Source organism: Marmota monax, unplaced genomic scaffold (genome assembly GCF_021218885.2).
Source record: "Marmota monax isolate L192 unplaced genomic scaffold, Marmota_monax_Labrador192_F-V1.1 WCK01_AAM20220418_F8-fsc00152, whole genome shotgun sequence".
Classification (NCBI taxonomy): Eukaryota; Metazoa; Chordata; class Mammalia; order Rodentia; family Sciuridae; genus Marmota; species Marmota monax.
The window spans coordinates 3,821,206-3,834,933 of NW_026694348.1; the positions used below are offsets into that span (position 1 = coordinate 3,821,206).

Sequence of the window (13,728 nt, forward strand, 5' to 3'; positions counted from 1 at the left end):
GAGGGGACCTTGTATCAGATCCTTGCAGGTTTTGAAGTTTTTTAATGGTCTGGAAAATTTAGGGATATGACACCTTTAGGCATGCCTAGGTCTGGATGCTTCCTCCATCTTACCTGACATGTATGGAGCTTCCTATGTTGAGGATATGCCATTGCTGCATTGCAAATGATTATGCTTTCAGACTCAATTTTTGGTGTGGGTATTGTTTGCTTTTGCTTTCTTCCCCTTTTCTTAAATCAGCAAGACTTAGAATATTCTTTGAGGAATCAACCCTGTCCCAATTCTCAGTCTGCGGTTTAGATGGTGCTCATTATCCCTCATTTCCTCCACCTAGTACCAGGATTTCAAGGGATTAAGCAAATTAGCTCATCAGTCATCAGAACCACCATGATTGCCTTAGAAAGGGCAGAAGATTCAATTTGGGACCAGGAAGAGAATTAGGCCCAGGATTTTCATGGGCATTATTGGAGCAAAGAAACTCTTTCTACTCTATTGGCGCTGTAAGGCTAATCCTGCAGCTACTATTGGCCAGGATCAGGTCAAGGCTATGTGAACTGGAAGCCTACATGAACAAAAAGGCTGAGAGAGGTGCTTTTTGACAATCCGAAGTGACCATCCAGACCCAGCCCTGCCTGTAGATTGTCCTATCCCTAGATTTCTCAATCCATTAAAATCAATAATTCCTTTTATGTTTAAGCCAGTTTGATTTAGCTTTTGTTCCTTTTTTACAGTGACATGTTGAGGGAAATGGGGATGGAGGTATATGTTGGTAGCTGCTGTATTATTCCATTAATAATATTCTGGAACACTTCGAGATAATGAAACAAATAGTCATTGACTTGCAAAATGAGATCTTTCCTTCTCCTTGTGTCTCTGTGGCCTTCCAAAGAGGTAACCCCCATCAGCCTTTCATATCCCCCACCCCAATACCTTTCTCCCAAGTACATTTGCTTTTTCTGGAGATGGTTATGAACCAAGTGTCCGTAGCATCCCTGTTTTTCTCCCTTTGGCAACAGGTAAAGTGAGAAGAGTAGGCAACTCTGTGCTTATTTAGAAACTAATAATAATTAAAGAAAGAGGCGGGAAAGTACGTCCATTATAAGCTTTTTCTTTTTTTTTTCTTTTTCTCTTTTTTAGAATTTAAGCTTATGAGTTTATCTACGCCCACTATATTCATAATTACAATTTAATATTTGCATACAAAAGCTATGTAAAAATCCATTTTTCCCAAATATACAAATTTTCTTTTTGGATAGTTTAAAACATTTTTGATCACAGATTTCAACAGAGTTTTAGGCTGAGAAAAATATTACCAATCTAGCAATATCACTTAACACTGTTTGCAAAACACACATCTTCCAATGACTGTTCTATTCTGTAGCATTTTTCTGATTATCAGGGCATGAAAACATTATGGGGGGAAAGTGTTTTCTCTGAAGAAGGCATGGTGGAGAACTCATTTGGATCTATGATGAAATTAAAGATGTTCATATGGAAAGAAAGAAAAGTGGGGTGAAGTCCTGTGAGTGCATTCATGCCCTGATAATTGCCGTATCAACAATACACGTGTAAAAAGTCGTCTTTTGTCTTACATTGTGCTCCATGTGTACATGAGTATTATCTGCATCCTGAGGAGGACAGATTTATATTTGATTGTCTTGTGCATAAGGTGGGTCAGCTTTAACTGTGCAACAGAAAGCCACAAACAGCGTTATTACCTGCACGATATTGCTCTTGAAGGCGGCATTAATTAATGTGGAAACACACTAGAAATGCACACTTTTTGCATTTGCAAACATTTATACAGCACAGTAAAAATTCTGTGATAAGGCCAAACCTTTTTTTCCCCTTGTTTTTTTTTCTGTGTGTATGTTTTTTAACTTTTTTTTTTTTTTTAAAGATTAAAGTAAAATGTTTCAATTGTAAAAAATACACACCGGGCAAATCCTTACCTGGATAATAAATATCTACATCACAGTACAATAAAATTTCTTCTCTATAAAATTTAAATATGGATTATAGTCTATCACTATGAAAGAAACACTAGGCTAATATTTCCATATTATTAAAATAACAGGAAAAATTACGAGCTTATTTTAGAACCTGATGCCATCGTGGTTGGAAAGGGCAAAGAGATTCAAATGTGTCATCGCTCTCCTTTGGAGGAGGAGCTGTGGCTTGGTTATTCACTTACATTAAGTTCTTGAAAAAGGTTTAGCCTTACAAATGCTGGCTACATTTCAAAAACCATAAGACCGATTTCATAATTTATGACTCATGCAGCAAAAGGTCAATATGACACGAATAGGTTAGAGTTCCATGGAATAAAAATGTATCACTGACAAGGACATGCTTTGGGGGTGCTCAGCAGTTCCGTGGAGGCTGTCTGGGGGCTTAGTGTTGAGGAGGGGCCGAGGCTGTACACCTGTTCACAGAGGAGCAACGGGGAATGGGTTGCTGGAGCCGAGCTGGGCCTGGCAGCCCTCCGGGGGTGATTGCACTGCAGGCTGAGGTGTCCCTTGGGGCCCAAGTGAGGGGACATCGCTGGGCTGAGCATCAACACGTCAAGCGCGTCATTGAGGACTGAGCTTGTTTGACTATTAAAAAGCTCTGAGGCGGCACGTCGTGTTTTGAGCAGAATCATAAAGGAGGAAAGCTCTTTTTCCCCCCACTGTTTCTGGAAGGACTACATGTCTAAATTGAAGAGCAAAGTACACTTGAGGGTTAAAAACACACATGCGCACGCACACAACCCTCACGATCGCATACACACGCGCGTGCCCCGAGCACCTGTGCCTATGTGTCCCTAACTGTGAGCAACTTTTAGGTAGGAATCCCCGCAGTGTGGGTATGTCCTGCTCTCCTGGAATGTCTCCCCACGGTTGGGGGCAGGGGTGAAGGCCATTTCCATTAGGTCCATACTTGATTTGAAAGTCCGGACAATATAAGGAAAAAAATGTTAAAAAAAATGTAAGAAATCCCCAGCAAATTCCTCCCAGTAGAGCTTTTTGAGATGGAGTTTTGAGATGCACTAAGTATCTCCGTCAGTTTCAGAAGGAGTGAGTTTAGTTGCTCTGACCTCCACAGTCATGATCCTTTGAATCCTTAAATCTTCTTCCCTCAAATTGAAGTACTGTGAGCTGTCCTACTTAGTGTGAAGTATTCAGCCTTCAACAGGGCTGCTAGACCAGGGGTTTGCCTGTGTAAGGCAGTCATTTAAGGAGTGGGAGATCTAATATTTTCTCTGCTCAGGGCTAGCCGGATCTACCATTGAACAACACCCAATCATAGTTAATCCCCAAAGCCTTCTGATATAGCTTGATAGCAGGGTCTGCACTGCCATTAGCATCTGGGAATCTGATGTCCTGGGCATTCTGTCAAGCAACACAAGGAAACATTCTCTGGAAACCCTGATGCCCTAGAATCCATGAGCCTGTCTAGTAGCTCACCTGCTTGCCTTCTCTGGGTGCTTTTGGAAAGAAAACTTGCTCCACACAGTAAACTTCTCTGTTACTCTGGAGCTAGAAGTGGTGGTTCATTTTGCAGAGAGTTTCCAAGGGGGAGCCAACAGAGGGAGTTGAGATGTTGGCAAGGCAAACGTGTAAGGAGACTGGCTAGAGGCTGCCTAGAAAACCCCAAATCCAAACCAACCCAAACCAACTATCTATATAGATAATATTAAGGCAGGTAATCTGCCTAACAACTTCATGCTTATATTTTAATCTCTTCACCCACTTCCTATATCTGATTAACAAGTACTGTAGCGATAGTCTTTTCCCAGAAGCCAATGTAATTGCTTTAGCACATCAAACATACAATTCCCCTCCCCTCACATTATTTCCAGTCCTGCTGGGGATTTTCAGTGCTGTTTCTTTTCTTTCTCCAAGACCATCCTGTCTTCCTCTAAATCCTTGGCTAGCATTGTGCAAATTCGTCTTCACCATCCATATCAAATATACATCTCTTAACTGCTAATGGGCCACACTTGTTTGTCTAATGAAGCTTGAAATTTGATTATAAAAGAAACCATTCAAAGAACGGTATTCCACCCTCACCCCCTAAAATTCATACAATATGGAAGGTGAGGATTTAGGACATCATGTCTTATTTACCAGATAAGAAAACCAAGAACTAAGGTCCAGAAACCACCAGCTGACAGAGCACAAACCAGAACTTGGGCACCCTGACTTCTAGGCTGGTTCGGCTCCACCAAACCTAAAGAAAATGAGTCCACTTGGTTTTCACAGTGACTATCATTCCTTTGTTTTTAGGTAAATCTCATGGATATGGCTTATTTTCCCCAATATTTCCAGGATAAGGCAGTAAAAGGCAGTTTATATCTACTATGCCAGTGAAGAATGAGATACATTCAATTGCATGGGTACATTCTTTGCCCATTTTCTGATGCTGAAGTGATGAGGTGTCACCGTTTCTTTTCTGGGCACATCTACTCCCTCATCGGAGAGGGAGGTTGGGTGGGGAAGGTGACAGTGTTCTGGTATGTGACCCTCAGGGGTTTCCTGCTGAATATCTGTCAGAATAGTGCTATAAAGGGGATAGGACCCGTCTTATGTAGGGAGAGTTGAGCGATTTAGTGCCTCAGAGTTGGAGGGAATATTTGTGAATAAAGAAAATCTCTTGAGGACGTGCGACCCGAAGGAAACATTCCCAAGTCACCCAGCACATGAATACTGGATTTCCTTCAATTTGGAATTCAACAGCGCTAATCTCTCCTTGGAATTCTCCAAACCAGACTCAAATTTCAGCTTGTGTATCTCGCCTTGATTAGAAGACTTGATCCATAGGGAAATCTGTTAACTCAGCAAAGGTGCAGCCAGGATAAATAACTTGAGCAGCTCGGGAGATGGCAGACCAGATGCCATTGAAACATGACGACACCCTATAAACAGGTTTGACTTCTGTGGGAATGTTCTGTGACCCTCAGCTCTAGAGAAGTCTTCCTACCATGAGGTAATCGTGCGTGAAGTTTTGGAAACTGCGGAATCACTAACATTGGTGAAGATTTCCAATTTCTTTGGGCTCGCTCAAGAAAATTATTCTCCCTGGGGCCTCAATCAGCCAGATACCTGCGTATCTTTTGAGTCATACTCCTGTGTAACTTGAAATTAAATCACAAGGTCACAAAAATGATGAAGGGACAGCTGATTTGTTAGGACACCAGTATTCCTGTACAGTCCAAGTTATGCGGGAAGGAGAGAGTGCTGAAAAGAGCATGCTCTCGAGTAGATGAAAATTTGATTCTTTCCCTAAAAAGCTGAAAGCCACATCTAACCAAAGGTGGTTTGTGCTCTGCTACCTTGAGCCCTGCAAAAATCAGGATTGGATCACGATGGCGGCATTATCTCGGTTTTAAGGCTTCTTTACTCTTCTGCAGTGCCATTTGGCTAGCTTGAGTCTCTGACAAGGGACGGGTGGGAGCTGGTGATGGCCAGGTGCTGGTGAATTGATGATTGTCCCCCCTCCCCCCCTCCCCTGCCTCCACAACTGTAAAACCTCCAAAGCATTCACATCGAAGGACCGGGGAACAAAATGCAATAGTTACAAGGACCCGCATTCAAGGGACAGTTTCATCCATGTCTATGCCGAGGACGACCTCCCTTTCCCCCAGACGATCCCTCCCAACAAGAAACAAAGAAACGAACAAAAGAGCTAGGCAATGGAATGAAATGACACCCAGTAGTGCTGTAGGAATTATGAGAACAAATCCAGTCCGTCTAATCCTCGAACACTTCCAAGAACAGAGGCGGGAAGAGTTCCGTGGGACATTCCACCTTCATGTGCAGGAAGCGGCTGGCATGGCAGGCTCCGATCATGCGCAGGTCTGTCACCTTCATCAGGAGTTTTGGCCAGAAGTGGGTCACGTGGTGTTTTCGGTAATTGATATAGTGTTCAAAGGCCAGCAGGAAACTATCTTGGTATTTCTCTATTCTCTCAACACAGGCGAGCCCTGGGCGATCTGAGGGGAAGGAAGAATGAGGTTATTAATTTTTGCGGAGAGAAGGGTGCTCAGGGTTGAACCTAGGGATGCTTTATCTCTGAGCTGCATCCCCAGCCCCATTTGTTTTCTGAGACAGGGTCTTGCTAAGTGGCCCATGCCACCCTTGAACTTAAGTCCTTCTGCTTGAGTCTCCCCAGTTGCTGGGATTGATGGCATGTGCCACTGCCCCCCAGCTAACACTTCAGAGGTGGGAAGAGGTGGCTTCTAGTCCTTTAGTGAGAGGTGGGCAGATTGGGGTCTTTTCAGCTCCAAGGAGGGAGCCTGGATGCAGCATGAATTCCATGGCACTAGGGACCAAGTGACCAGGGAGCGGCAGTGCTCTGTTTAGATGAATACCTCTAGCCTAGACAAATCGCCTCCTTGGATGTGAAAGGTGATGCCTCCCTCCTAGGACAATGTAGCTGACCACTGCATAATAAGGGAAACAATCCCCTGGCTGCCTGCAGGAGTGGAGAGGACTAGCACGAACATGTCGGGGTAGGGAAGAGATCTGAGAAGAGACTGGTGACATGGCTGAGGCCGGAAGACTGCTAGACAGTAAGAAAGTCTCTTGGATATAAAGAAACATAATCTCGAATTTTAAGTTGTTTGAGGCTACAATACGCGCCACACCTTCCCTTCTTGTATTCAGTAGTCCTCCCCCTTATCCATGGGGCTGGGATATTCAAAGACTTCCAGTGGATACCTGAAACTACGGATAGTACCAACACACCTCATATTTATGACAGTTTGTATATAAAATTGGGTTGTACTATCTATAGTTTCTAAAATTGTATACAATTATATATTTTATATATGTGTAAAATTCTCCCTCAGTACTCATGAGGGTGGGGAATTGGTTCCAAGACCTTGCAGGTACTTATATCTGAGGAAAATCAAGTCCTTCATTATAAAATGGTATAGTATTTGCACATAAACTACGTACATCCTGTTATATACTTTAAATCATCTCCAGATTACTTATAATACCAAAGGCAATGTAAATACTATGTAGATAGTTTTTATACTGTGTTACTTAAGGAATAATGCCAAGAAAAAAGCCTGTGTGTATTCAGATGCCATCCCACATCCCCAAAATATTTTCCATGTGTGGTTGGTTGAATCCTTACATATAGAACTGAGGATAAAGAGGGCTGGCTCTACTGTTTTTTTTTTTTTTTTTTTTCCTTTGCATCGGAATACATTTCAGATATGTTACCCATATATTCAGCCATTGATGTAATATGTACTTTTCAAATGCTAAAACCTAGCCTAGGTGCCTTGTCTTCAAAAGACGAACAGTTCAGATGGAGACACTGTCAAGTTAAGCAGGTAGTTAGAGTGCAAAGGGATAGGCACTAAAGTAGAGCTCACTCAGGTATTCTGCAAATTCATAGGATGAATCTGAAACCACCTTATATTTAAAGATTAGCTTCCCTTAAGTAACAAGATGTGTTCTGTATTTCTTATTTATTATGACATGGTCCCTGAAGAAAAAGCTGTTGGCATTATTCACTGCCCTTCACCCCTGGGAGCAAATTTTGACACTCTCATATGATTTCCACACACACAGCTTAACAAAGAATGATCTGGTCCCTCTCATCCATGTCCGTGCACACAGAAATGGGAGGAGGCAGGATGGGTGATGTCTGCTGAAAGTGGTCAATTCATAGTCAGTCTCTCTCTGTAGTACTGAGGATTGAATCCAGGGCTCCTTAACCACTAAGCCCCACCTTCAGTTCTTTTTATTGTGAGATGGGACCATGCTAAATTGCTGAGGCTGGCCTTGAACTTGGGATCCTTCTGCCTCAGCCTCTTGACCTGCCGGTGTTACAGCTGTGCACCACCATGCCTGGCTGATAGTCTTTATACCTCTTTTGTTCCCGCCCCCTCCTACTACCCTGGAGAATTCCAAAAACCATCAGACATCTGATGCCTTCATTCAGTTCCCAGCCTATTGGCAAACCCCTAATTGAAGGGGGATTGAAGACTCATTTGTGATTTGAATTGGCACCAGACACATAAAACTCCTTTTATACCCAGAACAAATCTAGGCATACTCACCTGAAGACATTAACAGGACGGCCTGAAGGAGGGCTACTTCGGTGTCATCCAGGTTGAAAGATGACAGAGACATGCCCAGGTCAAAGATGGCATCTGACACCACCCCAAGACCCCCGTTTTTCAGCTGGCCCCGTGTCACTGCCATTTCCCCATTCAGGGTTAGAGTCTCACTCTCTGGGTCATAGCGCACTGCAGCGCGAAGGGACATGATCTCCATGCAGCAGCCTTTGAGGAGGATTATCTGGTCTTCACATGGCAGCTGAAAAGAAGCAGCTCACATCAGCAAAGGACAAAAGGAAAATGCCAGTCAAAGCCATATGCAGTGTCCTAAAAGCAACAGGAATGACCTCTGTCACTGACACTCATCCAGCATTTTTGGAGCCCCTGGTTCTCCTCCCCCACCCCCAAACCCTCTATGTGGCAGCAGACTTTCAACAACTATTCTTAATGATCCAGGCTAGCTGTAATCTTCAACTTTAATCTCAGTAGTTTGCATTTCTTTTATGACAGATATAAATTTCCAACTGGCATTAGTCATGTATAAAACTGTTCAACCCCATAGTTTGTGGATTATTTTATGTCTTTACTGGATAACTGAGAGCAGGGTTTATGCTAAACTTACCAATTTTTCTACTTTTTTTATGTCCTCCAGTTCTGATACTTAGCAGTTGACTCTACTGTTCAGTTTCCAACAGCTTCTCTTTATTTTTTGAAGCAAGTTGGCTCCTTGAGTCTCTTAAAAAGCGCAGAACTAGGAGGCTATTGACAGATGCTACTAAAGAAGCCCAGAGAGATAAAAGCTTTGTCCTTCCCAGTGAGTCGAGGAGGGCAGAGGTGAGAACAGAATTCAGACGTGTTGGCTCCTAAGGTTATGTTCTTCTCAGCAACTCAGACACCAGAGTTGCTTAACACACCAGATCTTTCTGCCAGTATTGTGATTTCGTTTTAAGCTCATGTGTCTACCCCTTTAATTAGGATTTATGATAATGGGATAACATGAACAATGTACTTTATAAAATAACCAGAAAAATAATGGAAATTTATTTTGTGGTTGGGGAGTTTAAATGCCATTATAAAACTCATTTGAAAGGCTCTTAATGTGTTTTTGATGAATTAGGCATCATGCTAAGATTTACATGCATTCTTATTTAATTTTCCAAGTAATACATTGGGGTAGATATTCTAAATCCAGTTTTATTTACACATGGGAAAACTTGGGCACAGAAAGGGTGAGTGAGATGGTAAGGGTCATGTGAACGTGTTGTGGGTGAGGCTAGAATTTGAAGCTAGATCTGTCAGAACCCAATGCCAAGGGGGGGGGGCGGCGATGAGAACACTCAAATATCATGGATATGATTGTACAAACTATGAGTATAAAAGTCACAATAATAGTTTCCACACATAATATTTACCTCCTCCTTAAAGCTCCTTATGAATTCTTTCTGGGAAATGCTCTTGGCAACACTTGACTAGTGCAATTTCGGTTTTTATACGGGAGTGGACATAATGCTATTGAATTATGTTTAAGATGCTGGGTATTACATATTTTGCACTAGCTTAGCCTAGTCACCTTGCCATTTAATTTAAATGGCTTAGCTTTTTCTAAAGACCAAAAGTCATTTAATATTTGATTCTGGGGTTCATATGCATGCAATCTTTACATGAATTCTTTTTTTCCACCTATTTTTAAGAAATCACTGATTCGCTTTTGTTTGGGTTCTGACTTATATTCATTAATTATATCCTTTAACTCATGGCCCAAGGCATGGTAGGAAGTGGAAAGCCCAAGGTTGGGTAGACCCTGTACTGGTGAGAGGAGAGGGGCCAACTTAAACACCTGTTTCCCATTTCAGCCCCATCCGGATCACCTGTGGTCTTGTTGGGTGTAGATTCCTGACTGCACCTCTGAGTTTCTCCATTTCACCCAAATTCCCAAGTAATGCTTACTCTGCAGGTTTGTGGATCCTACTGAGAACCTCTGGCATAGAACAGCACTGAGAAATTATTAATCAGATCAAAACACTTGTTTTTTTTTTTTTAAATCTGTAAAAGTATAAAAATTTGGGCAGACCCCACCTTTGAAGTCAAGTTGTCTTTTCAAGTTTTCTTTATAAAACCTACTAACTCTTGATGACTAGTTCAAATTGAAATGAAAGCTGAATCAGTATTTGCAAGGGATCATCACTGGTTTAAAAACACATCTTTTTGGGGTGTGTGGAATCCTGGTGAGATTTGTTTTAATATATAGGCAAATCATCTCTCAGGTACCTGCCACAGTGTTTCAGTGTGAGAAGGCTCCAACATGGGCTGTCAGGCAGAGGCGCGGGATATGCCCCCAGGGTCTTCTGTCTCCTCAGTGGAGCAACGCTCAGGTCAATTGGCAAAGATGATGGCATGATCTCAGGGGGTTCTTACTTGTTGTTTTGGCAGTTCCACTGGCAATGATTTTTAGATATCTGAAAGCCCTGGCTGTCATTCCACCCTTGTTTAGTGGGTTGACAGGATGTTAGAATAATCGCCAGGCACACAGTTTGAACAGCAGAGGCAGCAAACTGCAAGAAACCCCTGGCTCCAAAACAACCTGGGATCCCCATCCCATTCTGTGAGTAGCGCAGAGCCCTGTAGAGCTCATTACCTTCCCTTGGATTTCAAATAGCATGTGAAAGGATGAAAGGTGCCGAGAAGACCCCCCCCCAGCCCTGGAAGTACATGTGTCTGCGCTTGTTTGTAAATTATAGACTACAAATGATCAGGGTTGGAAGAGAGATGGAATCACGACAGTGAAGCAGCCTTAAACTTGCAAGGAAAGCTTGACGAGAAAAGCTCTCCACAACCCCATGCTTGGAAATTTCCATGTTGAGCCCACGTCCATACCATGGACACGAGGGCCCATAATGCTTGTTTCTGGGGTTGGAGACGACTTCTTTAAGTGAAATCTCTCTTCAGTGGTTGGTTTTTGGGAGGTTTCCATTTGTTACAAAACATTGCTGGTGGGCATTCGAAGGGCGCTTGCCATGTGACAGGCAGACTGGCTTGAACTCTCAAACTCCACAGCGTTCTTCTTCAGCCACCAAGGCCTGGGGTTCAAGGGACACAACCAAAGAAAGGCTCAGGTAGACAAAACCAACCCAACAGATAAAGATGACATTGAGCTGGTGAGAGAGAGGGGAAGCAAGCTTGTCTGAAGACATTCAGGGGCATGCTTTCTCACTCCATTGCTATCTGGGAACACATAAGAAGGGCCTCAAAAGGGATCTCTGTATGCCTTGGTCCTTAGATTCCATGGATGCACCCTGAGGAATTGATGATAGGAGCAGGGCATAGTTACCAAAATGTTCACTCATTTATGAGTGAAAATTTGTAGATGAGCCACAGAGCCAGTGATAAAAATAACTTCATTTTTTTGAATACTATTTGGCCATTAAAAATCGTTTTGTGCAAGGACACTCATATGTCCTACCACTGACAGTGAAATCAGGTGCAGTGGGTGCTGGGAATGTTCTGTTCCTTGGTCTCAGTGCTGATTATGGGGATGAATTCATGAGCTGCACCCTTAGGACAGGTGCACACCACTCTTTAAGGTTAGAAGTGGTTTAATAAAAACAACATTATTGCATAAATTAATAACACATTTCATGTATATGTAATACACACAAATAAAAAAATGCTCCAAACTGATGTCAGTTTTACCAAGAATTTTTACATTTATTATGTTGCATAAATCTGCAATGAAGATGTGCTGTTTCAAAAACTTTTAAAATTTTCTTGGCACTAAGGATCAAACCCACAGGTGGTTTACCACTAAGCCACATCCCCAGCCCTTTTTAATATTTTATTTAGAGAGAGGGCCTCACTGAGTTGCTAAGGGTCTTGCAAAATTGCTGGCTTTGAATCTGTGATACTCCTGCTGGGATTACACGTGTGCACCACCATACCCAGAGAATATGGGCTATTTTTATAACATCCTCCAAAATGGTCATAAATACTAATTCTAAAAAGATGTCATAAGGCACAGGAAGTTCCATAGCAAATACCCTAGTGCTATGGCCTAAATGTTTATCCCTCCAAAATTCCTCTGTTGCATCTCGTCCCTGATGTGATGGCACAGGAGGTGGGCCTTTGGATAGTACCAAGGTTCTGAGGGCAGGGTAGAGCCTTAATGAATGGGATTTGTGTCTTCATAAAAGAGACACCAGAGAGCTCCCCGGTCCCTTCTGCCACGCAAGGATGTAGCAAGAAAACAGCAGTGGATGAACAGATAAGCAGGTCCCCACCAGACACTAGATCTTCTGGTGCCTTGACCTGGGACTTCTCAATCTTCTCAGCTGCTTATAAGTTAACCAGCCTATTGGTATTTTGTTATAGTAGCCTGAATTGACTAAGATGCCTCATCCCCACCACAGTCAAGTGGGGGGTCAGAGGGAGACAGGTACTCCCGCACTCACTCTGTACCTTACCCCCCGACCTAACTGACAATGTCCTAAAGTCCATTGCCCAAACCTTGTGGGTATGCCTTCTGTAGAGGCTCGGAAATGAGCAATGAGAAGTATCCCCATCAATGTCTATGGTTGCTCCAATTGTAGCTCCCATTATTGCAAACTCAAGGCCACAATGGAGCTGGAAGCCAAGGTAGCATGGGGTCATTCTAGGTGAGGAAATGCTTCTCCCCGAGACCACAATCTCTCATCATTCAAGTAGCTTTCAGAAGAGACACATAGCCATGTGTGAGCCTTTGTGAGTATCATCTTTCTGGGTCCCCCTGAAAGTGTGAAGAGCCTTAGATTGGCACCTAATGGAGTTTTGCAAAAGGAAAAGTTCTCCAGAAAACAGAATCAGTCCCACTTGATTCAAAAAGGGCAGTTACAGGGAGGGTGGAAATGTCATTGCGGTATTATAGGCAGCTAAAATTTTTTTTAAACATTTTTGAGTTGTTGAGGGATCTTTATTTATTTGTATGTGGTGCTGAGAATTGAACCCAGTGTGTCATGCATGCTAGGCAAGTGCGCTACCACTGAGCCACAACCCCAGCCCCTAGGCAGCTTTAAGGAAAGCTTATGATCCAGGAACTGTCCAAGTACTTATATTATCCTATTTAAATCTCCCAATAGTTCTAAGATGGATGCTATTTCAATTTCAATTTTAAGATGAGATAACTGAAGTTTGAAGACATTAAATGTGGTTTTTTTTAAAAAAAATTTTGGTACCAAGGATTGAACCGAGGGGTGCTTTACCACTGAGCCACATCCTCAGACCCTTTTTTTGTTTGGAGATGGCCTTACTAAGTTTCTGAGGCTGGCTTTGAACTTGCGCTCCTCCTGCCTCAGCCTCTTCAGCTGCTGGGATTATGGGTGTGTGCCATGGCGTCAGGTCTGTTCAGGATTCATGCCCATGCAGCCGACTGCAGAGCCCACGTCCTCGGTCACTGCATGACAGGGCTGCTAAAGTTAGGGATGAAATGTCTCTGAGCTCTTCAGGGTTCCCTGAAGATGGGGCAGAAGGTGAACTTAGAGGAAAAGAGGGAAGATCGAAGGGAGATATTGAGAGCCTTGCTTGACTTTAATTCTTAAGCAACCATTATGCAGCCATCTTGCTGGGATAAGTTGTTCAAAGAATATAGACCTATGTCCCAATCCTGGTACTGCTTTTGGATAAGTTCAATTCATCTC

General features: G+C 42.8%; 1 protein-coding gene across 6 annotated transcripts in view; it reads right to left on the reverse strand.

The window, feature by feature from the left end:
* Window positions 1-1,168: 1,168 nt before the first annotated feature.
* Window positions 1,169-13,728, reverse strand: part of Thrb (thyroid hormone receptor beta) — a 374,654-nt gene continuing 362,094 nt past the window's right edge. For all 6 annotated transcript variants that reach the window (XM_046467719.2, XM_046467722.2, XM_046467720.2 and 3 more), the window contains 2 exons: window positions 8,063-8,321; window positions 1,169-5,977 (listed from right to left, as the gene is read on the reverse strand). In XM_046467719.2, the coding sequence (XP_046323675.1) occupies window positions 5,736-5,977; window positions 8,063-8,321 (501 nt within the window). In that variant the 3' untranslated portion in view covers window positions 1,169-5,735. The remainder of the gene's footprint in view (window positions 5,978-8,062; window positions 8,322-13,728) is intronic.